We start from the raw sequence: 25,590 nt of genomic DNA, 5'->3' as shown, positions 1-25,590 counted from the left end.
GGTGACGCGTCCTTGGTGACGCGTCCTTGGTGACGCGCCTCTCTTGACATCTGGCCCCACCTCCCTGGATGACGCGGCAGTCCATGTGACCGCTGCAGCCTGTGCTTGGCTTGTGATTGGCTGCAGCTGTCACTTGGACTGAATTGTCATCCCGGGAGGTCAGACTGGAGGAAGAAGCCAGGAGTTATCGGTAAGTCAGAACTTTTTTTTTTTTTTACACGTTCACGTATATTGGGATCGGGAGTCACTGTCCAGGGTGCTGAACCAGTTTAACTCTTTCAGCACCCTGGACAGTGACTGTCTCCTGCCGGGTTCGGTCAAAACGAGTTCGGCCGAACCCGGTGAAGTTCGGTTCGCTCATCTCTAAGACACTCCGTTCTGATGTTTGTAAACAGAAAAGCACGTGGTGCTTTTCTGTTTACATTCAGTTTGACAGCTCTTGCACGAATCACGCAGTTCGCACGGAAGTGCTTCCGTGCGGCATGCGTGGTTTTCACGCACCCATTGACTTCAATGGGTGCGTGATGCGCGAAAACGCACGATTATAGAACATGTCGTGAGTTTTACGCAACGCACTCGCGCTGCGCAAAATCCACGCATTGTCTGCACTGCCCCATAGAGTAATATAGGTGCGTACGACACGCGTGAAAAACACGCGCGTCGCACGCGCGTATATTACGCTCGTGTAAATGAGGCCTTATACAATCGACATCGGCTAAGTATGGAGCGCTCTCAGCCCCTGAGCCCTCTCCATGCTTCCCCTTGATGGCTGTTAAGTACATGTACGTGGCATGTCATTAAGGAGACTGAATGAAGAGGAGGCTGTGCACAGCTCTATTTTTTATTGTCTTTGGGTATTACAGAAACAGCCGAGCAGGCTTGCACATGCGTGGCCATCGCTCCATTAATTTCCATTTCCCCAATAGATATCGGAATCAGAAGTGGAATCCCCAACTATCAGACATTTATGGCATATAAGTCTTTAAATTACCATAACACATGTTTTATGCACCTTGTTTCCTTTCATTACAATATAAAAGAATATACAGATTGCTTTTTACTTGTTTGCAGTTTTGCTCATTGGATATATATGTGCTGAGGACTGTTTTTTTCCATCAGTGTTTAAAAGCTCAATGGCTCTCATTAGGTTTTAGTAGAATGATCCTAAAATGTGTCCTCCCCACCTCCTTATTTTCACAGGATAAGTTTATTGTGAAAATAATCAAATAAATAATAGCACAGTGTATTTGTAAGTAAATTATATGCCATTATACTTTTGTATTAATAGTGAGCAAATAATCACTGGGAGAAGAATATAAATGTGGATTTGCCTATTCCTACATATGATCCAATTAAACAAAATGAGATGATTCTTGTATTACCAATTCAATTATTTGTCAGCTACATTGCATTATGGAAAGTGGAAAATTAGACTGGTCATGAGAAACATTCATGTTCCCAATTTTCATTACCAAATTATGATCTCCATACAAATAAAAATAGCTGACAATATACTGTACTTATGGTCAGTTAACCAAAATACTTTCTGAATTTGGTTTTACAAGGTATGTGTTTGTATAGTAGTTATTAACATGTTGATATTTGCATGTTATAGTTTTTCAGGTTTGCATGTTGTCCTCTGTCCATTAAAATATAAATTTGCATTGTAAAATAGGTACATTAATACCCTTATAATACAATAATCATTTCACATTGAATTTGTATTCTGCTTCCTTTTTTCTTTGATAGTGTTAATAAAAGGGGACTTTCTTGTATCATTGTACTTTTGTTAGGAAGGTCAAACTCTGATGCCGCTTATATGGGGCCCCTGGAGAAAGGGGTTACATTCCCAGTTAGTCTCTCCCCGATTTTTATGGGGGTGGGAGCCTGCACATGGATGTGGTATCCCGAGTTGCTGCAACGCTAGCAAACAGGACTGCCGTGACCGATAAATCCATTCTGTGTTCAGATGTAAACACTTTATAACCAATAAAGACACAGAGACTTCATTGTGGGTAAAAGGGGTAGGCCACAGCTCTATTTTAAAATATGAGGAACCTTGTCCGGTAAGTAGTTACTAATATTAAGTTCTTCTTTCACTCATCACCTTGCATGTCCAGGACAACAGCTGCGGTAGGCATCTATTATCAGCGGTGATATTTGTAACAGAAATTTTAATATATACCATTGCACAGGTGCACAAACATAACGGATGTACAACAATTTTGTAAACTAAGCATGTGATACAACACCAAAGGGATGGGTAGGCGGTGGTATTCTCCTTTAGCTGGAGGGAGGCCAAAGAAGAAGAACCTTCCACCCAAGAGTTTTATTGGGATGGGAGGACCACCACCAATATGTACTTCTCCTTCTCCTAGCGAATGAAACAAATCCCACAGATCTCTTTCTGCCGGGTAATTCCCTTAAGGGGACATTGCCTGGCAGTTAGTGGCTGCCAAACTTTAATCCAGCATGGGAGATATAAGGAAGTAGAAAACGTACTTGTGAAGAGTAATGAAAAGGGGATGGTATACCAGGACATCAAGTTGTGTCTGGTTAGTATTTCCGTGATTTTAAGTAGTACCTGAAAGGGATTTAATTTTGGGGATCCTCTGTGTACGGCTGTTTATCACACTGCATTGCATGCTCAAAGCTAGAATATGATGAATGCAAACATGCTTTAAGCAAAGCCATGTTTGTTATAGCTTGGTAAATTTAGTGAATAATTTTCATCAGATTAACCACATCCCTTTTTCAAAGGGGTTCTCTAATGAAAACCATGGCAGTTGGAGTCATATGTCCTATTTGGATATTTGGATATCATAGAGGGGAGGTCCCCAGCATGGAACACCCCTCTATGAGCTAGAATGGAGAGCCGCTCTGTAAGAGCAGCTCCCGTTTTGGCAGACTCAATAAGTCCATATATTCATCCTAATGGCCGCCATAGAGCACTGCATTTCTTTAGCAGTTGCCACAGCAGGGGAGATGCCTGGCTGGCAGCTCTAAATCCAAATGTATTGTCTCTGAAGTGCTGTTGGTATTTGAGGGCAGAAGTGTTTGATCAATTTTGCACCAATATATAAACAACTATTTTATATAAGTCTTTCAGCAATGTGTTGTTGTCTGGCTTGTTGATCGATGTACCACACTTTTCTCTCTCTATAAGGTTTTTGTGAAGGTTGTATGAACAGATTTGGACTAGTAAGAAGCTCATGTCTATTATTTCCTAACTATTTAGTAGATTCTGCTTTTTACTCACTAGCAGGATCAGACTGGCCAGTCATAGTACTGGAAAATACTCTGGTGGGCCCATGTTCTGACACTATAATGGAGAACAAAGTTCCAGCAGAAGACAATGGCATTTGAAGCGATAACAATTTGACTTTGAAGCCAATCATCTGCCGCTAGGGCCATTTTCTTCGGGTTTGATTCACAAATAACCTATTTGACCTTATTGATGATATGTCCTACATGTTGAATGATAACAAAAAAGTTTATGATGCAACTAAAAGTGGACATTTACATGTTCTGTATGTATAAAGGTTAGACCCTCCCAGAATAATTTCCTCAGGTGGGCGCAAAGAAACCCTGTCCGACACTGCTCTCCAGCAACCAAAAGCTTCCTCTTTCATGCATCATATGTTGTGCCTGGCATCATGCCTGAAAACTAAATGCAGTTCTTTTCCAGACTGTTAGTTTGTAGATGTTAGTTTGTGGTAACACTGTTTAATATTGAAAGCCCCTTATTTAACATTTTCCACCGTAATGTGGGAGTCAGGTAATGTTGTGTGTTCTCATGTCGTTGTAAACTGGCTTTTGTTTATGTATAACGTTTTCAGAGCATTATGTGATTTTACTTCTTTCATTTTTAAAATGCCTCTCAATACTTTACTTGTTAGAGCAGCAGAACTACTCTATAACGCAGTGTTACTGGAGTTCCTCTGTAATAATACACAAATGCAGACTAAATGAATGTTGAACAAGTTCTCTTTACTGAACACAACTGTTTTTTAAGTGCCACACAAGTACATTGTTACTTTTTCTTTATGAAGCACAGCAAGCTTTATGGTTACAATACTTAAAGTGGCGCAATCTCTTAAACCTTACTAAAATGTCTAACCAGATAAACACTTTATCATTTAAACCTATCTCTTACTCCAGGTATCTTCTTGTCTTCCAGAGGCTACACCCAGACTGTGTTACTTCACACATCCTCCTGCCTCCTTCACAGACTTCCCGCCTTTTTGTCAGGCATATGTCTCTCTTGCTTCTTGTATAAACTAGGCCCTAACCTCTAGGGCCTTCCTGTGTCGCTGACCCTTTGCTTCCATGGTCCCAGTCAGGGTTTTCTGCCTCTAAAAGATCTCTTGGGAACCAGTGTTCTATTCCAGTCCTGCCCAATGGGCACTTCCACCAGGAGGTTTCCAGAATCTCAGGTCTCCTCCTATAATTCCAGTCAACACAGGATGAGGGTAGCCTTTCCACTAGGGCCCTAACTCTCAAGAGTTACCCATTGATATCTTTCCTAATGACTATTTGAGTAGTCCAGCCTTTCCCAGGATTACAACCCTTAGGCTATATCTCAGGGTTACAGGGAAAGCAGTCCCCACTGTAGCGTTCCTCACACTCCCCTGCTAAGTCTCACTACAGACTAACTCAGGGTTCAAGCACAGTCCCGCTCACTTTTTCACTGGTTCCCACTCCTAGACTGACTATCTTAACAGCCCCAGCAGACTTCCGAGAGCCACAAGTCCAGCTAACAATACTCTGTCATCTGCATGGCTTCAGCCATGGCTCAAACATAACTTTTATTCACCCTCTTACACAGCCTGCCTATGTGAGTCTCAGATTGTAAAAGTCTTCTAATATCTTACCATCTGTTCTGTGACATCTACTGCTTGGATTTACTTGGCAAAACAGCCTCACTGCTTATTCTGCCAAGGACCGGCTCACTGCAATCAGCAGTCTCTGCTTCCAACTATGAATAGGCCAGCATCACCCCTCTGGGTATCTATGCTAACAGCTGCATCCTCCAGCCTTTCCCTGCCTCCCTACAGGGATTCAATTAGAAAGTATAGGAGCACGGTACGTAAAATAAAAAAATAGGACATGTCCTATTTTTTACGGCAGGTTTCTACAGCACAGACACACTCCCATAGACATACGGGAAGGTGTCCGTCGGCAATAGAAATGAATGGGCCCGTAATTACGAAACATAATTACGAACCGTAATTACGGGCGATTTTACGGTCGTGTGCATGGGGCCTTATATGGACTCCGCTCTGTCCGTTTCCCTCTGTGTGGTGGTGCAGTGTATAAGAATTACCATGCTTCACCTCTTGCAAGCACCATGTTATTTTTTGGGCCTGGCATTCCTCCACCCTTCTTACCATTTCCATGAAGGCTTCACTCCTTCTATTGATAACGGCACCGTGCAATAGGCGGCGCTGCAGAGCATCGTGTTCTGCCCTCCTCTAGGAAGCAACAAGAATAAAATAGCGTATTTATAAGACATCATCACATCAGGTGTCCTGACGGTCTCGCAGCAGTTTAAGGGCATGACCACACATGGCGGAATTCCTCCGCAACTGTCCGCATCGATGCCGCACAGAATCTGCGTTGCAGATTCTGCAGCGGATCTGCACAAAATGTGCAGTACATTGATGCGGACTAGCTGCTGCAGACTGCGGGAAAAGTGCTTCCCTTCTCCCTATCAGTGCAGGATAGAGAGAAGGGACAGCACTTTCCCTAGTGAAAGGAAACGATTTTCATACTTACCGGCCGTTGTCTTGGTGACGCGTCCCTCTTTCGGAATCCAGCCCGACCTCCCTGGATGACGCGCCAGTCCATGTGACCGCTGCAGCCTGTGCTTTGCCTGTGATTGGCTGCAGCCGTCACTTACACTGAAACGTCATCCTGGGAGGCCGGACTGGAGACAGAAACAGGGAGTTCTCGGTAAGTATGAACTTATATGTTTTTTTACAGATACATGTATATTGGGATCGGTAGTCACTGTCCCGGGTGCAGAAACAGTTACTGCCGATCGCTTAACTCTTTCAGCACCCTGGACAGTGACTATTTACAGACGTCTCCTAGCAACGCTCCCGTCATTACGGGAGCCCCATTGACTTCCTCAGTCTGGCTGTAGACCTAGAAATACATAGGTCCAGCCAGAATGAAGAAATGTCAAGTTAAAAAAGCAAGACGTATCCGCAGCACACATGACATGTGCATGACAGCTGCGGACTTCATTGCGGAACTTTGAATCTCCATTGAAGTCAATGGAGAAATTCCGCCATGAGTCCGCCACTGCTCCGCAACAGACAGAGCATGCTGCGGACACCAAATTCCGCTCCGCAGCCTATGCTCCGCAGCGGAATTGTACGCATCGTGTAAACGAACACTGCTAATTTAAAGTGAAAGTCAATGGAGAAACGGCTCCGCTGCGGATTAACGCTGCGGAGTGTCCGCAGCGGAATTTAAGTGGAATTCCGCCATGTGTGAACCCGCCCTTACAGTCCTTCATAAAGTGCCAGGAGGAAGGTGGGTAATTATTTCAAAGTAACTTTTTCTAATATATACAAAAAACGCAAAACTCCTAATATACTTTAGAAGCTATAGTAAACTCTATTTAATCATCCAATCATCCACCTGCATTCAAGCATACACAGACACTTCCCTACCTCGAAGTAGGAATACCTACGTGTACAAACGAAGGTAGTAATTCAACTTTTTCCTCTTAGAGTTACAATTCTTTTTAATCAAAGGCGAAGTCAAGTAGAAAACAGCAAGGCAAATGTCTACAACTTCTAGTAATAGAGAACATCTAGCATTCTATGGAACATGGCACAGTTTATTATTTTCAGTTGGATTCCATATGAATCTGACAGATAAACCTCTGTAGGCCTTTGAATGAAATGGGATGCATATAGCCAATATGTTCATATCACCTGAAATCATATGATTACATAAAATCATTAAAATTACTTACATTTCATGTCTTTTGTAGTTGTGTAGTTGAATGTCAGATACAATTTTATGATAAATGTATGTTAAGCTGAGTTATTGGTAAGGTAAATTAGTCGCAAGTGATGACAGTAGCCCAGATTTGAGGCAAACAAGTTTGTTTTGCTTGTAAGTGGTATTGCGTAAATGTCCACTAGGGGCAGGGGCATAGCGAGGGGCAGCTGACACACATACTCTGGGCATAGTCAGGGAGAGATGGTTAGGTGGGAGCAGGACAAGGGTCTCTAAAAGGTCTGCCTTCCCCTCCATCTTCTGTCTGTACTGCAGAAAATTAGTACAGCAGGAGCTTCTTGCGGTTGTTGTAACTTAATCCATGCAGAAGACGGAGAGGGAGGGAGTGCAGAGCGCAGATCAGGCTAAAAGAATGCTCTGCTCCCCAATACTTCCTATCCCTTTCTGTTATGTGACAGCATTTTAAAGGAGGTATGTATACTATATATTTATAATCAGGGCCGATTCTAGCATTTCTACCGCCTGAGTTGAAAATTGAAATGGCACCCCCTAGATTTTGATTGACATCCCTTTGGCTGTTCTACATCCCTACCAACCTCCTCCAACTCTTGCGGATGCACCATTGCATTGTACTTCCCTGTCATGCACAGTGCAGTGATGAAGCCAGGCAGAGTACACCTCGCTGCACAGGGCAAGCCCAAGTAGTACAAGGCAATGGCGCATCCGAGAAAGTTGGAGGACTCTGCTACTCATGTGTAACAGCCAGGGGAATGTCAATCAAGCATGAAAAGATGGGTTTGGAGGCAGGACTATGTGACTCTTCAGCATAGTGACACCGCCCTGTGACACTTTAATGAGTAATTAGCATACAGTGTGCGCCGTTTTAAAATTTGTTTTTATAGATTTTGCTGCATCTGAAAAAACCTTACAAGGGAATGTTTGGAAATATTGTCAGGTCATGTATTACTTCATGGTGGCAATTCAAGGGGTTAAAACTACCAGACAGGTTGCCATTAAATATACTATGAATTAAAAACAATTCTATCTGCCATGCAATTTTGTTATTATAAATATATCCTATATAATTACACCAGAACCAAGTTCATACATATATACAGTACCAGAACCAAGCTCAGTACATAAATACAGCACCAGAACCAAGCTCAATACCTATATACAGCACCAGAACAAAGCTCAGTACAAAAATACAACACCAGAACAAAGCTCAGTACCTAAACACAGCATCAGAACCAAGCTCAGTTCATAAATACAACACCAGAACCAAGATCAGTACATAAATACAACACCAGAACTAAGCTCAGTGCATATATACAGCACCAGAACAAAGCTCAGTACATAATTTCAGCACCAGCACAAATACAGCTCAATTTAGTGCAAACCCTACCGTATAGGTTTGTATGGCGTAAAACTACAGATCCCAGCATTGCCCAAACAATGGTATGGATATGCTGGAAGTCGCTGTTTCACAAAAAAAAAAAAAAAACGTACCACCCGTCAGCTCGCTGCAAATCATACAATGACTACAGTATTGATTAGAGGCAGAATAAACATTTACATTGAGTGACTCATAGTTGACGTCTTCTCAGATTCTAGTTGTTCTTTTTCTCTTTTCTTCTCCCTCTGGTCCAGACCTCTATGATGAATTCTCCCGGCCACAGCCCATTTCTGCAGTTTGCCGCTCAGATGTCTTCAGCTTCTCACTTTTCAAATATTTCTGCACTTTAAACGAAGATAAAATTCCCATGGTGCCACACACTATGCCCCTATATATAATAGCGCCATACACTGCACCTCTAACTATAATAGCGCCATACACTGTGTCCCAGATTATAATAACACCAAACAAGGTGTCCCCCCACACACAGAGTCCCCTTTAGATAGTGCCCCCCATAGAGCCCACTGTAGATAGTGCCCCCTCATAGAGTCCCCTGCATATAGTGCCCCCTTATAGAGCCCCCTGTAGACAGTGCCCCACATAGAGGCCCCTGTAAACAGTGCCTCCCATAGAGCCCCCTGTAAACTGTGCCCCACACATATAGTGCCCCCTATAGAGCCTACTGTAGATCCTGCCCTCCATAAAGCCCCATGTAGGTAGTGCCCCCATAGAGTCCATGTAGATAGTGCCCCTATAGAGCCCATGTAAATAGTGCCCCCCATAGAGCCCCCTGTCAAAAGTTCTCCCATAGATCCCCCTGTATATATTTCCCCTGTAGACAGTGTCCTACATATAGCCCCCCTGAAGATAGTGGCCTACATATAGCCATCCCTATAGATAGTGCCCCCTGTAGATAGCGCCCCCCTGTAGATAATGGCACTCACACTTTTAAGAGAAAAAAAACAACTTTGCATATCACCTGATCCCGTTCCCGCGCGTCCTCTTGCAATGCAGGCCTGCTCTCTTCTGAGCAGGTCTGCTGCGGCTGAAAGACGCAAGCGGCGCGATGACATAATTGTGGCGATTGCGACGCTAAAAGGTGCTGAATGGCAGAGCAAGTCATTCTGCTTTGCCAATCTGCACCTTTCAAAGACGCAAAGGGCGCAATGACATTATCGCGCTGCTGGCGTCATTGAAAGGCGCTAAATAAAAGGGCGCCCTGCCATTTAGCACTTATGCATGTAATTGTATCTGCATCCTATAGACACAGATACAATTATAGTGCTGTAGGGGGTGGCGGCGGCTGGTTTCAGTGGCACTGCCGCCCCCTGGAGAGGCAGCAGGTCGCCGCCTGAGGCAAGAAACGTATCTCTCGTCATGGATGGTGCGGCTCCATGTGTAATGTGTGTAACTACATATGTGTATGTAATGTGTGTAACTATATGTGTGTATAATGCATATGTATGTGTGTGTGTAATGTGTGTAAATATTAAGTGTATGTGTTTGAAATGCATGTGTATTTAATTTATATGTACAGATGTAGCCATCTTTATACTGATTCTTAACTCAGTAAATACACAGTGGAAATAGACTTTAACTTGACTTTTTCAGTGGCTTTTCAATGGCTTTTATTGTGATATCACGCAGCAGCAAGTTAGATTCAAGATAAACTTCTGTATCTGCATGTGTGTGTACGTATGTGTGTAATGGTGTAATGTGTATTTGTGTGTGTAATGCATATATTCAGTATGTGTATGTAATGTGTATGTATGTTTATGTTTAAATGTGTATGTATGTAATTATGATTATATGTATTCTGTATATACAGTATGTGTGTGTATGTATGTATGCGTGTATCATATACGATATATGCTTCCAATGTACCGGTGAAATGTGTGTGCAGTATTATGTATGTGTGCGGTATAGAAGTACTATTTGTTTGTGATATAGCACTAAAAGCAAGGAGGACAGCCCAGCTAGTAGTCTAGGGGGGGGGGGGGGTAATGCAGGTAAGGCAAGACAATTAGTCTTTATAGGGGATTCTATTATCAGGAAGACAGAAAAATTTGTCACGAAGACTGCCTCAACCAAATGGTTTGCTGACTCCGTGGTGCCAGGGTTTATAAAGGGAAAATAAAGTGGTACATTGGTTAGAGAGGGGTCAGACTATATTGGTGGGTGGAGATATAGACTGTAGGAGGATTAAGCAACAGAATAAGGAGATATTTTGTTACAAAAGATAAATATGGCCACAAATTTTATAAAATTACATTCCTGATACTGAATGTGAAAAGTGGAAGGCAAATTAAAATGTATGTTCACAAATGGCAGAAGTCTAGCAAGCAAAATGGGGGAGCTTGAGTCTTTGGTACTGGAGAAACATATAGATATAATTGGTGTTGCTGAAACATGGCTAGACTCTTCACATGACTGGGCTGTAAATCTACGGTGTTTTACACTGTTTCGGAAAGACAGGACAAATAGGAAAGGCGGTGGTTTATGTCTGTATGTCAGAAGTGATATGAAGGCGAGTGTGAAAGAGGCAATAGTGGGTGAGGATTGTGAGGAGATTGAAACCTTGTGGGTGGAATTACAAAGGGAAGTAAACACTGGAAAAAATTTTGGGGGTATAATCTATAGACCCCCAATATAACTGAGGATGTGGAAGGTCAGATATATAAACAAATGGAGCAGGCTGCACTGGCTGGTACTGTAGTAATAATAGGAGATTTTAATTACCGGGATATTAATTGGTGTCATGGTTCGGCTTCAATTGCAATGGCGATAAACTTCCTCAACTTGTTGTAGGATAATTTTATGGCCCAGCATGTGGAAGAGCGGACTAGAAGTAATGCTCTGTTGGATCTGGTGATTTCTAACAATGCAGAACTTGTTGGGAATTTCACTGTTCGTGAAAACCTTGGTAACATTAACCAAAATATAATTTCACTTTACCTATACTGTTAAATAACAAACAGGCTGTGAGGGCAAAAGCATTTAATTTTAAGAAACCCAATTTTCCCAGATTGAGGGCTACACGTCAAGAGATGGACTGAGAACAAATTATTTATAACATAGAAGAAATAAATGCTAAGAGACAAGAAAATTATGAAAAATAGAAAAATACTTTATTAACATACATGATACAATACAATAAACAATGAATAAAAATGAAAAATCCATAGACCAACAGTTAAAAAGGGACACTAGGCTGTGTATCTACCAAATGATCATGAATTACAGGTTTGTATTCATGATTACCCTTCAGAAAAAAATATATACGAATAGTAAAGTGACCATGTGTGGATGTATCGGTATGTTACATGAACACAATAAATGTGTGTAGAAATGCTAATAAGTCATCTGATAATGGATTTGCAAGTACAGATGTGACCCATCAAATAGTGTACACGTGGTGTAATAACCACATATGAATGTAGCACTAAGCTACATAGACACAGTTAGTGTATGCAAAATACTGTTAAACCATGTGTGCACTCTATACAGAGCAATGCTTAGTAAACTGTATATATAGTCAGCGCCTTATAAATACACAAGTGTAACGGTATGCAACATGAACACAATGAACATACAAATGGTCAAATATACACTGAAGGAGGAAACATATGAGAAAGTTGATGTAGGCTATCAAATGGGATATAACGTACACATGGTGAATGCGGGAAGAGACACAACCAGAGTCTGCTCTGGTGGACCGGAGGCCTAACAATGGCCCAGCAAAACTTGAGCTCCGAAAGCCAAATGGTGTTTCTTCCCTTCTGAGCCCTTCCATGTGTCCAAACAGCAGTTTATGACCACATGTGGGGTGTTGCTGTAATCGGGAGAAATTGCTTTTCAAATGTTTGGGTGCTTTTTCACGATAAATTCCTTTAGTGGTGTAGTTTCCCAAATGGGGTTATTTTTGGGTGGTTTCCACTGATTTGGTCCCGTAGGGGCTTTGCAAATGGGACATGGTACCGCAAACCATTCCAGCAAATTGTAAGCTCCAAAAACCAAATAGCGCTTCTTCCCTTCTATCCCTGCCGTGGTCCAAACAGAAGTTTATCACCACACATGGGTTATACCGTGCTCAGAGAAGGTTTCTTTACAAATGTTGGGGTGCTTTTTTTCTCCTTTATCTATTGTAAAAATTGAAAAATCTGAGCTAAACCTACATTTTATTAGAAAAAACTTAGATTTTAATTTTCATGGCCTAATTCCACTAAATTCAGCAAAAAACCTGTGGCGTCAAAATGCTCACTATACCCCTCGATAAATTCCTTCAGAGGTGCAGTTTCCCAAATGGGGGATATTTCTAAAACTGCAGAATCTGGGCAATAAATATTGAGTTGCGTTTCTCTGGTAAAACCTTCTGTGTTAGAGAAAAAAATGAAATTAAACAGATTTTCTGCACAAAAAATTTAATTTGTAAATATCACCTCCACTTTGCTTTAATTCCTGTGAAACACCAAAAGAGTTAAGAAACGTTATAAATGCTGTTTTGAATACTTTGAGGGGTGATTTATAGGGGTTTCTAATATATAAGGCCCTCAAAGCCACTTCAGAACTGAACTGATCCATAAAAAAAAAAATTCTTGAAAATGTGAGAAATTTCTGCTAAAGTTCTAAGCCTTGTAACGTTCTGGAAAAATAAAAGAATGTTCAAGAAATTATACAAACATAAAGTAAACATACGGCATATGTGAACTTGTAACTATTTTTTGTGTTATTACCATCTGTTTTACAAGCAGATACATTAAAATTTAGAAAAATGCTCTAAAAATGTTTGTGTTTTTCACAAATAAGCACTAAATGTATACCATCAAATTGTACCACTTACTTAAAGTACAATATGTCACGAGAAAACATTCTCAGAATCGCTTAAAAAAATGAAAGCATTCTAAAGTTATTACCACATAAACTGACATGTCAGATTTGCAAAAAATAGTCTGGTCCTTTAGGCGAACACAGGCACCTTAAGGGGTTAAAATCGACATCATATTTAGATATTCTCTAGTGACTGGTATAGTGCTAAGGGACTGGTGCAGGGCAGATGTGATGCCCATTTTTAAAAAGGGCTCTAGGTTTTCCCCAAGTAATTATGGACCCGTAAGCTTGACATCCATCATGGGAAAAATGTTTGAGGGTCACTTAACCCCTTAAAAACACAGGCAAATTTTGCCTAGATAGAACAGATTTTTATTTTGATTTTTCCTCCTTGCATCCCAGCACTCATAACTATTTATTTATTTTTCGCTCGAGGTGTATGAGACTTTGTACTTTGTGGGACAAGTTCTACTTTATGGAGATACCATTTGTTGTACATTTACATTATCAATCAATTTATATAAACTTTTATTTTTGCAAAAATGCAGAAAAAGGGTGTTTTGCAGCAATTTTCAGTTTTATTTTTTTACAGCATACACCGGTTATCATAAATGAAGCAGGTTGTAACGGTGGGGAGGATACCAAACATGTGCATATTAATTTATGTTTTGGAACTTACATTTAATAAAGCTTAATTATTGTAAAAAAAATGTCTATTTGTGTTTCTTTTTTTTACAATTTATTTTATCTCCTATATCTCATATATATAATTTTTAATTCCATAGGGTGATCTTTAATTTTTAGTTACATTTTGATTTACTGGCATATATCTATATGCCAGCACATTAGCCTGAGTACTGATAGTACACAGGCAGCTATTAACCCCTTTAGGACACAGCCTGACACGTGTCACTTTATGTGGTAATAACTCCAGAATGCTTTTACCTATCCAAGCGATTCTGAGATTGTTTTCTCGTGATATATTGTACTTTATGTTAGTGAAAAATTTGGTCGATAAATTCAATATTTATTTGTAAAAAACGTCAAATTTTAGCGAAACTTTGCAAAAATTAGCATTTTTCGAAATTTAAATGTATTTGCTTGTAAAACAGATAGTAATACCACACAACATAGTTACTAGTTAACATCTACCATATGTCTACTTTATGTTTGCATCGTTTTTATTCACGTCCTTTTATTTTTCTAGGACGTTACAAGGCTTAGAACTTTAACAGCAATTTTCTCATATTTTCAAGAAATTTTAAAAGGCTATTTTTTCAGGGACCAGTTAATTCCTGAAGTGACTTTGAGGGCCTTCTATATTAGAAAGTCCCCATAAATCACCCCATTTTGAAAACTGCACCCCTGAAAGTATTCAAAACCAAATTCAGAAAGTATTTTAACCCTTTAGGCGTTTCACAAGAATTAAGGCAAAGTAGAGGTGAAATTTACAAATGTAATTTTTTTTTTGCCGAAATTTATTTGTAATGAAAAAAAATTCTGTAACACGGAAGGTTTTACCAGAGAAACGCAACTCAATATTTATTGCCCAGATTCTGCAGTTTTTAGAAATATCCAACATGTGGCCTTAGTGTCCTAATGGACTGAAGCACCGGCCACAGAAGCAAAGGAGCACCTAGTGGATTTTTGGGCCTCCTTTTTTTAGGAATATATTTTAGGCACCATGTGGTACCTAGACAGTCGAAACCCCCCAAAAGTGACCCCATTTTTGAAACTACACCCCTCAAGGCATTTTTCTAGGGGTATAGTTAGCATTTTGACCCCACAGTTTTTTTTGCAGACTTTAGTGGGATTAGTCTGTGAAGATGAAAATCACCTTTTTTTCTGTGGAAACATAGATTTTTTTCATTTTTACAAGGAATAAAGGAGAAAAAGCATGCCATCATTTGTAAAGCAATTTCTCCCGATTACGGCAATACCCCATATGTGGTCATAAACTGATATTTGGACCCACAGCAGGGCTCAGGAGGGAAGGAGCGCCTTTTGGATTTTGGAGCGCAGATATTGCTGGATTGGTTTTCAGTGCCATGTCTGGTTTGCAACGCCCCGGAGGGACCAAAACAGTGGAAACCCCCCAAAAGTGACCCTATTTTGGAAACTACACCCCTCAAGGAATTTTTCTAGGGGTATAGTGAGCATCTATTTTAGAGCTAAGGTGACCAAAAAACAGCGATTTTGTCGCTTTAAATTCTTTGTCTTACAGCGTTCACCGTGCGCAATAAATTACGTTTCACTTTATTCTGCGGGTCGGTACAATTACGGGGATACCATATGTGTATAGTTTTTTTTAAGTTTTGCAGCGTTTGCACAATAAAATTATGTTTCTATAAAATTATTTATTTTCTGAGACACCCTATTCTGAGCCGTAACTTTTTTATTTTTTCCTCAAAAAAGCTGTGGGAGGTCTTATTTTTTGCAGGACGGGTTGTAGTTTTTATTGGTACTATTTTGTGGTAAATTAGACTTTTTGATCACTTCTTATTCTATATCTTGGGATGGGTGGTGACCAAAAAATAGCGATGCTGACATAGTTTTCCGTTAATATTGTTTGCGGAAAAAATAACATTATAGTTTCATAGTTTGGGTCGTTATGAACACGGTGATACCAAATATGTGTACTTTTTTAACGTTTTCATTTTTTTCCTATAATAAATGACTTATAGCAAAACACAAACTTTTATTTTTACACTTTTATAAAACATTTTTATTACGTTTTTTTTACTTTTTACACTTTATTTTTTTGTTTAACTTTTTTAAAACTTTTTACACTGATCGCTGCTGGAATACATCACACTACCTAGGTAGTGTAACGTATTCCAACTTTCAGTGTGACGTCACAGTCACTCTGACAGTAAGTCTATGAAGACCAGCCAGAGGCTGGTCCTCGTAGGCTTCCATACATGGCAGACCCGAAGGCCGTTGCCTGGCCTCCGGATGCCATCACAAGCATCAGCAGCCCTTCCCTTATACCCTTTGCTATGACACTTGAAATTTAGCTCTGGGGGCCTCCCATTTCTCTAGATCATCTTTGAAATGTTTCTAGACCTTGATTTGAGTCCACCTGTGGTGAATTCATTTATTGGACATTATTTGGAAAGACACACCCCTGTCTATATAAGGTCTCACAGCTGACAATGCATATCAGAGCAAAAACCAACCTATGAGGAGGAAAGAACTGCCTGTAGAGCTTAGGGACAGGATTGTGTGGAGGCACAGATCTGGAGAAGGGTACAAAAAAAATTCTGCTGCACTGAAAGTTTCCAAGAGCACAGTGGTCTCCATAAATCTTAAATGGAAGAAATTTGGAACAACCAGGACTTTTCCTAGAGTAGGCCACCCCACCAAACTAAGTAATCGGGAAGAAGTGCCTTGGTAAGAGAGGTGACCAAGAACCCAATGGTCACTCTGGCTGAGCTGCAAAGATGCTGTGTGCAGATGGGAGCAACTTCCAGAAGGTCAACCATCACTGCAGCACTCCACCAATCTGGGCTTTATGGCAGAGTGGCCACAAACAAGCCTTTTCTCAGTAAAAGACACATGAAAGCCCACATGCAGTTTGCAAAAAAAGCACTTAAAGGGCTCTCAGACTGTAAAAAACAAGATTATGCGGTCTGATGAAACCAAGATTGAACTTTTTGGTCTCAATTCTAAGCGTCAGGAGGAAACCAGGCACTGCTCATCATCTGATCAATACCATCCCTACAGTGAAGCATGGTGGTGGCAGCATCATGCTGTGGGGGTGTTTATCAGCAGCTGGGATAGAGAGACTGGTCAGGGTTGAGGCAAAGATGAATGGAGCAAAGTACAGAGATGTTCTTAATGAAAACCTAATCTATAGTGCCCTGGACCACAGACTGGGCTGAAGGTTCATCTTCCAACAAGACAATGACCCTAAGCACACAGCCAAGACAACAAAACACATAATTATGTTAATGCAATATTTTCGTTTTTCCTTTTTAATAAATTAGCAAAGATTACTAACTTTCTGTTTTCCCTTTGTCATTATGGGGTATTGAGTACAGAATTTTGGGGTAAAACTTGATTTTTTTTCTTTTAGCACAAGGCCTCAACATAACAATAAATAAATATATATATATATATATACATTAAAACAACACATTGCATTACAGTACTAAAGGTAATTAACATATATAGTTCTCAAAAGGGGTGGAACAATACTTTCGCAACAACATCTTTAAAGGAGGCCTCCGGCCACACCTTACATGTGGTCTGCATATCACTCCCTTCAATGCTATCGTTTAGCAAATTGATTTAAATTTAGCAGCTGCCATTCTGAGAAGTTGTAACGAATAGTTGTTGCTCTATTCCTGTTGTACATCTGCCATTGGATTGATTATATCTAACATTTACATATTTTTTTTTTTTTTAAATATAGAAGATTAATCATCTTTCGCTCTCCTTCCCCCAATTCAGTCCTGTATTGCTAGAAGCAGTCCACAGTGTCGCTCTGCATTCTAACAATGCATGAACATGACAGCGGTAGTGTAATATCGGGGTAGGGAGACAGACAGGTGAGCCCTAATCTACCCGCCACTCAGTCCCTGCCTACTTGCACGGCCCGTCATAGGCGACGGCGTACAACTGGGCGACGGTCTCTACGCTCAATAAGTGCACGACAGACAAACAGACATGGGTACACAGAAGCTAAGTGAAATGGGGCAGTTGCCCACGGCAACACCGTGATGAACAAGAGTAGTGAGCGAGCCGAGTCAAACCAGGAGTGTACTAGTTACCAAACGCAGAGCAGGAGTGTAGTCAGTAAAGCCAGGGTCAATTTGAAGCAGAGGTCAATAGTACTAGCAGGAACAGCAGAGCCAGCAAACAAGACAGAATCACAGGCTAAGGAAGAGCAGGAAATGAGGGTATAAATAGACCGAGGGCTGGGAGCTAGCTCCGTCTGGCCAGGCTGTTATAGGTTCTCCCACTCCTCAGCCTACCAGCCAGAGTGGTAGCAGATCGAGTCACTCTATCAGACCTAGGAGCAGATGCAGACTGATTAACCACGGGCGTCAACACAGAAGCTGTGTCTGGCAGATCCTTCACAGGTAGTGAGACAAAACATTGCCCCATATATACATTATGAGCACATAAAACATTTCTGTTTGCGATATTGCCCACTGTGATCATATAATATATAAAACGAACAGATAAAAACAAGAGGACATATATACACAAAAGCACTGAAAAAAGGCCATACTTACAAATGGACACATACAGGTCAGAAACGCTGATGAAGGAGAGTGAACAGGTTCATTTAAATAATAATAACCACTCCCACTAGTCTTGAGGGGAGTGGCGTGTGGTGCATAAAATGTGTAGTAAAAAATAATAAATAAATAGTGTATGTGCAAGTCATAATAATATAAGGGAAATATAGGGGGCAGAAATGAGTAAAGTGCCTAAATGAAAATAAATGAATAATGGGATGCAAGTGAGTGAAACATGGAGGGATAGTGTGTAAGTCATGAGGCGCAAGCTCGCAATCACACACTATCCCTCCATGTTTCACTCACTTGCACCCCATTATTCATTTATTTTCATTTAGGCACTTTACTCATTACTGCCCCCTATATTTCACTTATATTATTATCACTTGCACATACACTATTCATTTATTATTTTTTACTACACATCTTATGCACCACACGCCACTCCCTTCAAGACTAGTGGGAGTGGTTATTATTATTTAAATGCACCTGTTCACTCTCCTTCATCAGCGTTTCTGACCTGTGTGTGTCCATTTGTAAGTATGGCTTTTTTTCGATCATATAATATATCCAGCACACTGATCAAAGGAGTGTACAAGACCTCATGCCTGGTGCTAGGTTGGAAAGAATGGTACTGTATAAAGTAAATAGGTACATTTTAAATTTAGAGTCTACATAATCGACACTAATCTTTTAGAATATTACAGTAGAAATTCCATAAAACACAAAAAAAGGAATTGTAGTTTATTAAATGGTAAGATCATATGACAACCCTCTAACTACAATCCACAACCATAAGAAATAACTCAGTGTGATCAGTGGTGTCCTATATTTTCTGCTGCTGTGCTTGGAATAGAAATGTGAGTATTGTTTTCATCTAGAGTAGAGATGACATTGGATTTTTTTTTTCTTTTAGAGACCCCTGATATGCCTTCAAGGATGTCCTTCATTCATGAGGTTATAAATAAGGCATGGAGTGAAGTACGCCAGTGTTTTCTTCTAGCTGTGGCCGCGCTGTTCATGATGTGGAAACACTTCAAAGCCTTCATTTCATCGTGGTATGTTATTCCTTCCTGCATCTGGGCAATTTCCACATGTTCATCTTTTACAGTCATTTCCAATATTTTATATGCTTCATTTTAGGTGTAGTATTTCATGCCAAGGACATTCTAAAAATAAAAGTAAGTATCCAATTTCTCTTTGGATGAATGTAAGTGAAATGTGTGTTTTGGGAAATCTTATTGTTCTTGTTTACATCTCTGTTCAGGAAACCTGAGTGTGAATGCAGAAGTCGATGTGCTTGCTTATTGTTCTAAAAAATGGAAAGGGGAAGCCCTAAATGCTAAGCAGATGAGGAAGGTAAACATTATGCTTCCATATTCTCTTGCATTGTTCTTCTTGTATAATAGCAGCAAATTAAAGAATAAAAATGTAAGAACTACCTCCTGTCACACGTGAAGGCACAGACTAAGCTTTTCTTAATGCTTCTACATATTTTGTCGATTATAGATCAGAAATGCTGTATTATTTTTCTCCATACTGTTATTGGATCAACAATCGTATTGGTTCAAACACTAAATTTTAATTAGAATTGGCTCAAGGTGAAGCACTGAACAATCTGACACAATGTTCAGATGTATAGAAAATAGTGCATAGAAAAAGTAGAACACTTGCCCTTAGCAAGTTGCTACTTCTATTTTCAAAACGGACTGATGAAAAATGAAAGTAGGAATCAGATTGCTTGGTACCAGTTTTGATAAATCTCATTCGATGTATACTATTTATTTGTGCATGACACCTCAAATCAGAGAGGAATCAATCAATCAATCAATCAATCAATCAATCAATCAATCAATCAATCAATCAATCAATCAACCCAGCAAGAGCGCATGTAAATAAAGCCTGCAACCCTGCCGTCATAGACCCCAGCACTGAACACTGAGCCCCATTTTGCATCTTATATATTAGGTTAATCCACAATTGTAAATAAACTGCATTACGTATCTTGTAGTCAAGGGCGTAGCTATAGGGGGTGCATATACAGCAATCACACCCGGGCCCTGGTGCCTGTGTGAGTCTAAAAGCCCATTTGTCACATAAGAAGACTTAAGCATCATTAAGCCCTTAATGAACGGGCCTGGAAAGGCCTTAACCCCTTAACGACCGCCCACCGTCTTTTGAAGGCAGGCGGCGCAGGTGCTTAGTCTAAAGCGACGTCTTTTGGCGTTGCTGTAGAAGAGGCTGATGAGCGCTCCTAAACAGGAGCTGTAACTTACAGCTCCAAATCTTAGAGCAGCCTGTTAAATACAGCTCAGGTTGGACAACATTTGGACCCAGCTGTTTAACGCTTTGATCGACGCAGTCCATGACCGTGGCATGATCAAAGGGAACTCCCCTCTTTGATCGCGTCACTGGAAACCGGTGACGTGATCAAAGAGCAGGGAATCTCTGCAGTCAGCCCTGGGGACCTACAAAGGACCCCAGGGCTGTCTGTTCAGTTTGCCTGCTGTTCGGGCACACTATGTGCAGCCCTAACAACAGCCTGTGTCATAGTGACACAGTATAATGTATTAGCATACAAGAGTATGCTAATACATTATAAGTATAAAAAAAAGTTGTAAATGAAGTTATCCCTTAATGGGATTAAAAAAAAAAAGTTACAAAAAAAGAAGTAAATAAAAAAAATGTCCCAAAAAAATTTCATTATTTTGCATAAAATATATTTTATTGCCCCTACATTAAATATTAGGTATCTAAACGACTGTAATAACCTGAAATATTAATCTAACAGGTTATTTAGCGTGAAATGTGAACGGTATAAAAATAACCAAGAAAAACTATGCTAAGAATCACTCTTTCCTATATTCACGCCGTAAAAATTATTTTTTTCTACCCCAAGACTGCGAAAAAAAACAACATTTTCTCCCGCATAAAACAAAGCCTATAAAGCCATGTCAATGAAAAAATAAAAAAGTTATGGCTGCTGAAATGCAGTGAGGTAAAAACTAAAAAAATTTAGCTGGTCATTAACCCTTTCAGGGCTGAGACATTTTTTTAATTTGTTTTATTTAAATTTTTCAGTCCCTGCCTTCCAAGAACCATATTTTTTTTTACTTTTCCATCAATAGAGTGGTGTGATGGCTTATTTTTTTGCGGGAGGAGTTGTTTTGTTTCTATTGCCATAATTTAAAGTACCATATAATATACTGGGAAACTGAATGTTTTTTGCAGGCTGAAATTGGAAAAAACTGATTCCTCCTTTGTTTTTTGGGTTTCGTTTTTAAGGCTTTCAATGTGCGGTAGAAACAACAACTTAACTTTATTCTGCGGCTCAATACGAATACGGTGATACCAAATTTATATAGCTGTCACCTTTTTATATTTTATTACTTTTACAAAGAAAGGCTACTTAATAAAAAAAAAAATTGTTTTGTATCACCACATTCTGAAAGCCATAACTTTTTTTTTTTCCGTCGATTGAGCGGTGCAAGGGCTTATTTTTTTCGGGACGAGCTGTAGTTTTTATTGGTATAATTTTTTGGTATATACAACTTTTTGATCGCTTTTTATTAAAGTTTTTTCACAGCTAAGGTGACCAAAAGATATGGCGTTTTAAATGTTTTCGTTTTTTTTTACGGCGTTCACCTTGTGAGTTAAATAATGGTATATTGTAATAGTTCAGACTTTTACTGATGCAGCGATACCAATTTTGTTTATTTTTTTTATTTTTTACATTCCATTAGAGCAAAAATATGAAAAGGGGTTCTTTTTAACTTTTTTTTTCACTACTAATAGGTCCTCTAGGGGACTTGAACCAGCAATCATTAGATCGCTGGTACAATACACTGCAATACTAATGTATTGCAGTATATTGTAATTTTTACAGGCTACTGTTAAGCCCTGTCAGAGGCACGGCTTAACAGAGGCAGAGTGAAGGCAGAACTGGGGCAATCATCGCCAACCAATCGCATGGCAGGGGGGTGATGAGCTGTCGGAGGGGGCCGCCCCCTATTTTGAAACGCCTCAGTTCCTGCGGTCGTGATTGACCACAACATTTGAGGGGTTAATCGGTCAGGAACAGCGTGAACGCTGTTCCTGGCCATTAGTCCTGGGTGTCAGCTGTAATACACAGTTGACACCCGCAGTGTATGGAAAACGGATCTGTCACCTTCTTATGCTGCCCTGCAACAGAAAGTAGTGACAGACACACCGATTTCTGTGATTTATCACCTATTTGTTACAGTGCAGCAGTTTAGGTGAACATACATCACAACTTAAAGGCACTGCCATGGGCACAGTCTGTGCATCCACATATGCAAATAAATTTTTAAGGTGGTGGGAAGACACTTTGATTTTTAATGGTGATTTACTTTTTTTCACATGTCCCTTTTTTTTTTGGGGCAGATATATTGACGACATACTCATTTTCTGGGACGGTGACACTGCCCTTTTTTCTGATTTCATGGATATCAATAACAACCACATTGGGATGAAATTTACTTATACCATCCACACGCATGAAATCAATTTCCTTGATCTCAAAATCTCCTTGGATCCTGGTGGGGCTGTCCAAACCAACATCTTTCGAAAAGAAACAGCTACAAACTGTTTCCTACATTGGGATAGCTTTCACCCACCGGCTCTTAAAAAAGGTATCCCAAACGGACAATACCTAAGAGCGAAAAGGAATTGTTCTGAAGAAACTACCTTTCAATTTGAATGTGACGCACTATATAAAAAATTCTTAGCACGTGGATATCCAAAGAAGACTCTGCATAGAGCCTATGCCAGAGCCAGGGCAACCTCAAGAGATGATTTACTTTATTTTAGAAAGGAGAATAGGAAGTCCAATCATGACAACGGTAAAAAATCCTCTCTTATCAGATGCATAGGGAACTTTGACAACTGTTCCCATCAAATCAAAATATCCTACAAAAACACTGGTTCATCTTACAAGCAGATTTGGATTTGTGTGATACAATTTCTAGTGTTCCTAATATTACGTATCGGAGAGGCAAGAACCTTCGGAAATACCTTACACATAGCCATTATTCCAGACCATCTACCCAGCGAAGCAGTTGGCTTCCACCCCCCACACATGGATCCTTTCCATGTGGCAGATGTTCTTTTTGTCCATTTATGCCCACGACCAAGACGTTTTCTAACCCATTTGATGGAAAGAGCTTTACCATCAAACAATTCATTAATTGTCAAAGCAGTAGCATTATCTATGCTGCCCAATGCCCATGCCCGAAATTATATGTGGGCAAAATTATCCAACAGCTCCGAAGAAGAATCTCTAGACACATCAGTACTATCAACACCAAAGATACACCTCTCTCCAAACATATCAGATCCTTTAATCAGGGTAATACTAGTGCCCTTCAATTTTGGGGCATTACCCAAGTTAAATTGGGCCGCAGAGCTGGAAATTTGGATAAAAAGTTATTGCAAGAAGAAGCCAGATGGATTCATAGAATAAGCTCCCTAAGCCCTAATGGGTTAAATGACGATTTTATCTTTGTAGCCTTCTTATAGTTCTTGTATCTGTATACTCATTTACAATCTTCAACCTACTCCAATTATTAACGTAATGTCGATAAATCACTATAACTTTAACTATATCACCACTAGAAAAGTAATGTGGTATCTTTGTGCATTTTATATACAAGCTACCTGCTATCATTATATATGTCCATGTGGGTCGTTGTTCCTCTTCCTCACATTAAATTTAGATATTCTGTAACAGGACCTGTCTACTGGATACTAGTTTCCCAATTCAGTGCCAAATGGACCGTCTTATGGAACATATAGAGCCTAATATATTCACTCTTTCAGGAACATAATTAATGATTTATAGTGTTTACGTACTAATACAACATTAAAAGATTATCATTAACCCAAGACACTACGTGGCTTACTTAAGTTCAAAGGTACTTTGATATCTGTAAAGATGGTACCTTAGATTTCAATCAGGTACTTGTCCCCATTGGCATCTACCTATTACTTACCTGGAATTCAGTGGAATAATTTCAGCATCGTAGATTCTAAGTGCCCAGACATGCGCACTTGCCTCCTGAACAACAAAAATCGGCTAAGTTCAGCCTGGGACACTATGCGCATGCGCACCCCACGCATATCGATTGGACTCTGTGTACATTCTCCTGATTGGCTAATTTGTATGCCAATCTTGTTGTACGGAGGCTCGTCCCTAGACAGGCAATCTTATTGGTCCCCACACAGGTGATTCCTGTGTGCTATACACCCGTGACTTTAAAGGAAGAGAAATCAGAACGCGCGCTCACTTGCCTCATTTTGATCCCCTGAGGACGCTGTGTTTACAGCGAAACATGTCGGGGGCTAAGATACTTTTAACAGCCATGTCAGACTAGCCTCTATATCATGATCATTTGCAATACCTACATATGTTCAGCAGTCTGCAGCTGCTGTTCTAAACATTTATACTTTCGTATTCGTCATACTCTATCCTGCCACAGTGAAGGCATAGTCCATATAGATCGTGTCCCAGCTGACTTTGGCTAGAAATTTTAACTCATTGCGTGTGTCGTTTGTCTCTCCATGGACATCTTAATAGCTTAATATTAAAAGTTATATTTTATTATTGTTTAGTTAGTATTCGGGAAATTGGGTCTCAGTGTGCCTTAGGCACATCAGTTTTTTTTTTAATTAATCATATACCTGCCAACTACTAGGGTCTCTCTAGCATTCAATGAAATTCATGGTCACAGTATAGTGGCCGTGCTGAAGTACTGCAGCTCTGCTCCTATTGAAGTGAATAGGAGCAGAGTTGCGATAACCCAGCACGGCCGCTATACAATGTACGGAGCCATCTGATTCCTACACTGGCCGCTGCATAACTTCAGGTGCCTGGCGGCAGCCGGAGCAGTCAATTAGTGCAGGGTGTCGGACTCCCACCGATCATATACTGATAACCAATCCTGCTTAAAAACCACCCGGACAACCCCTTTAAATACAGGCTACTGCTCGACACAAAATAAGCAAGTCCATAAGCAATCCCATACAGCTGCTACAAACCTAGTGGCACATTATTGAATCCAGGGGCAAGCCAATTCGCTGATACCTGGCTGCACATACTCAACTTGGAAAGGTGCGTACACC

The 25,590-nt window shown here is 40.2% G+C and overlaps 1 protein-coding gene across 1 annotated transcript in view; it reads left to right on the top strand.

Annotated features, from left to right (window-relative positions):
• Positions 1 to 25,590, top strand: part of OTULINL (OTU deubiquitinase with linear linkage specificity like) — a 101,854-nt gene that overhangs the window by 28,254 nt on the left and 48,010 nt on the right. The window contains exons 2-4 of the mRNA XM_075828491.1: positions 19,367 to 19,508; positions 19,594 to 19,631; positions 19,718 to 19,809. Of these exons, the coding sequence (XP_075684606.1) occupies positions 19,367 to 19,508; positions 19,594 to 19,631; positions 19,718 to 19,809 (272 nt within the window). The remainder of the gene's footprint in view (positions 1 to 19,366; positions 19,509 to 19,593; positions 19,632 to 19,717; positions 19,810 to 25,590) is intronic.

The sequence above is a fragment of the Rhinoderma darwinii genome, chromosome 5 (assembly GCF_050947455.1).
Source record: "Rhinoderma darwinii isolate aRhiDar2 chromosome 5, aRhiDar2.hap1, whole genome shotgun sequence".
In the NCBI taxonomy this organism is placed as follows: domain Eukaryota; kingdom Metazoa; phylum Chordata; class Amphibia; order Anura; family Rhinodermatidae; genus Rhinoderma; species Rhinoderma darwinii.
Note: the sequence above shows the minus strand (reverse complement) of the source record. Positions and strands in the feature narration are given on the sequence as shown.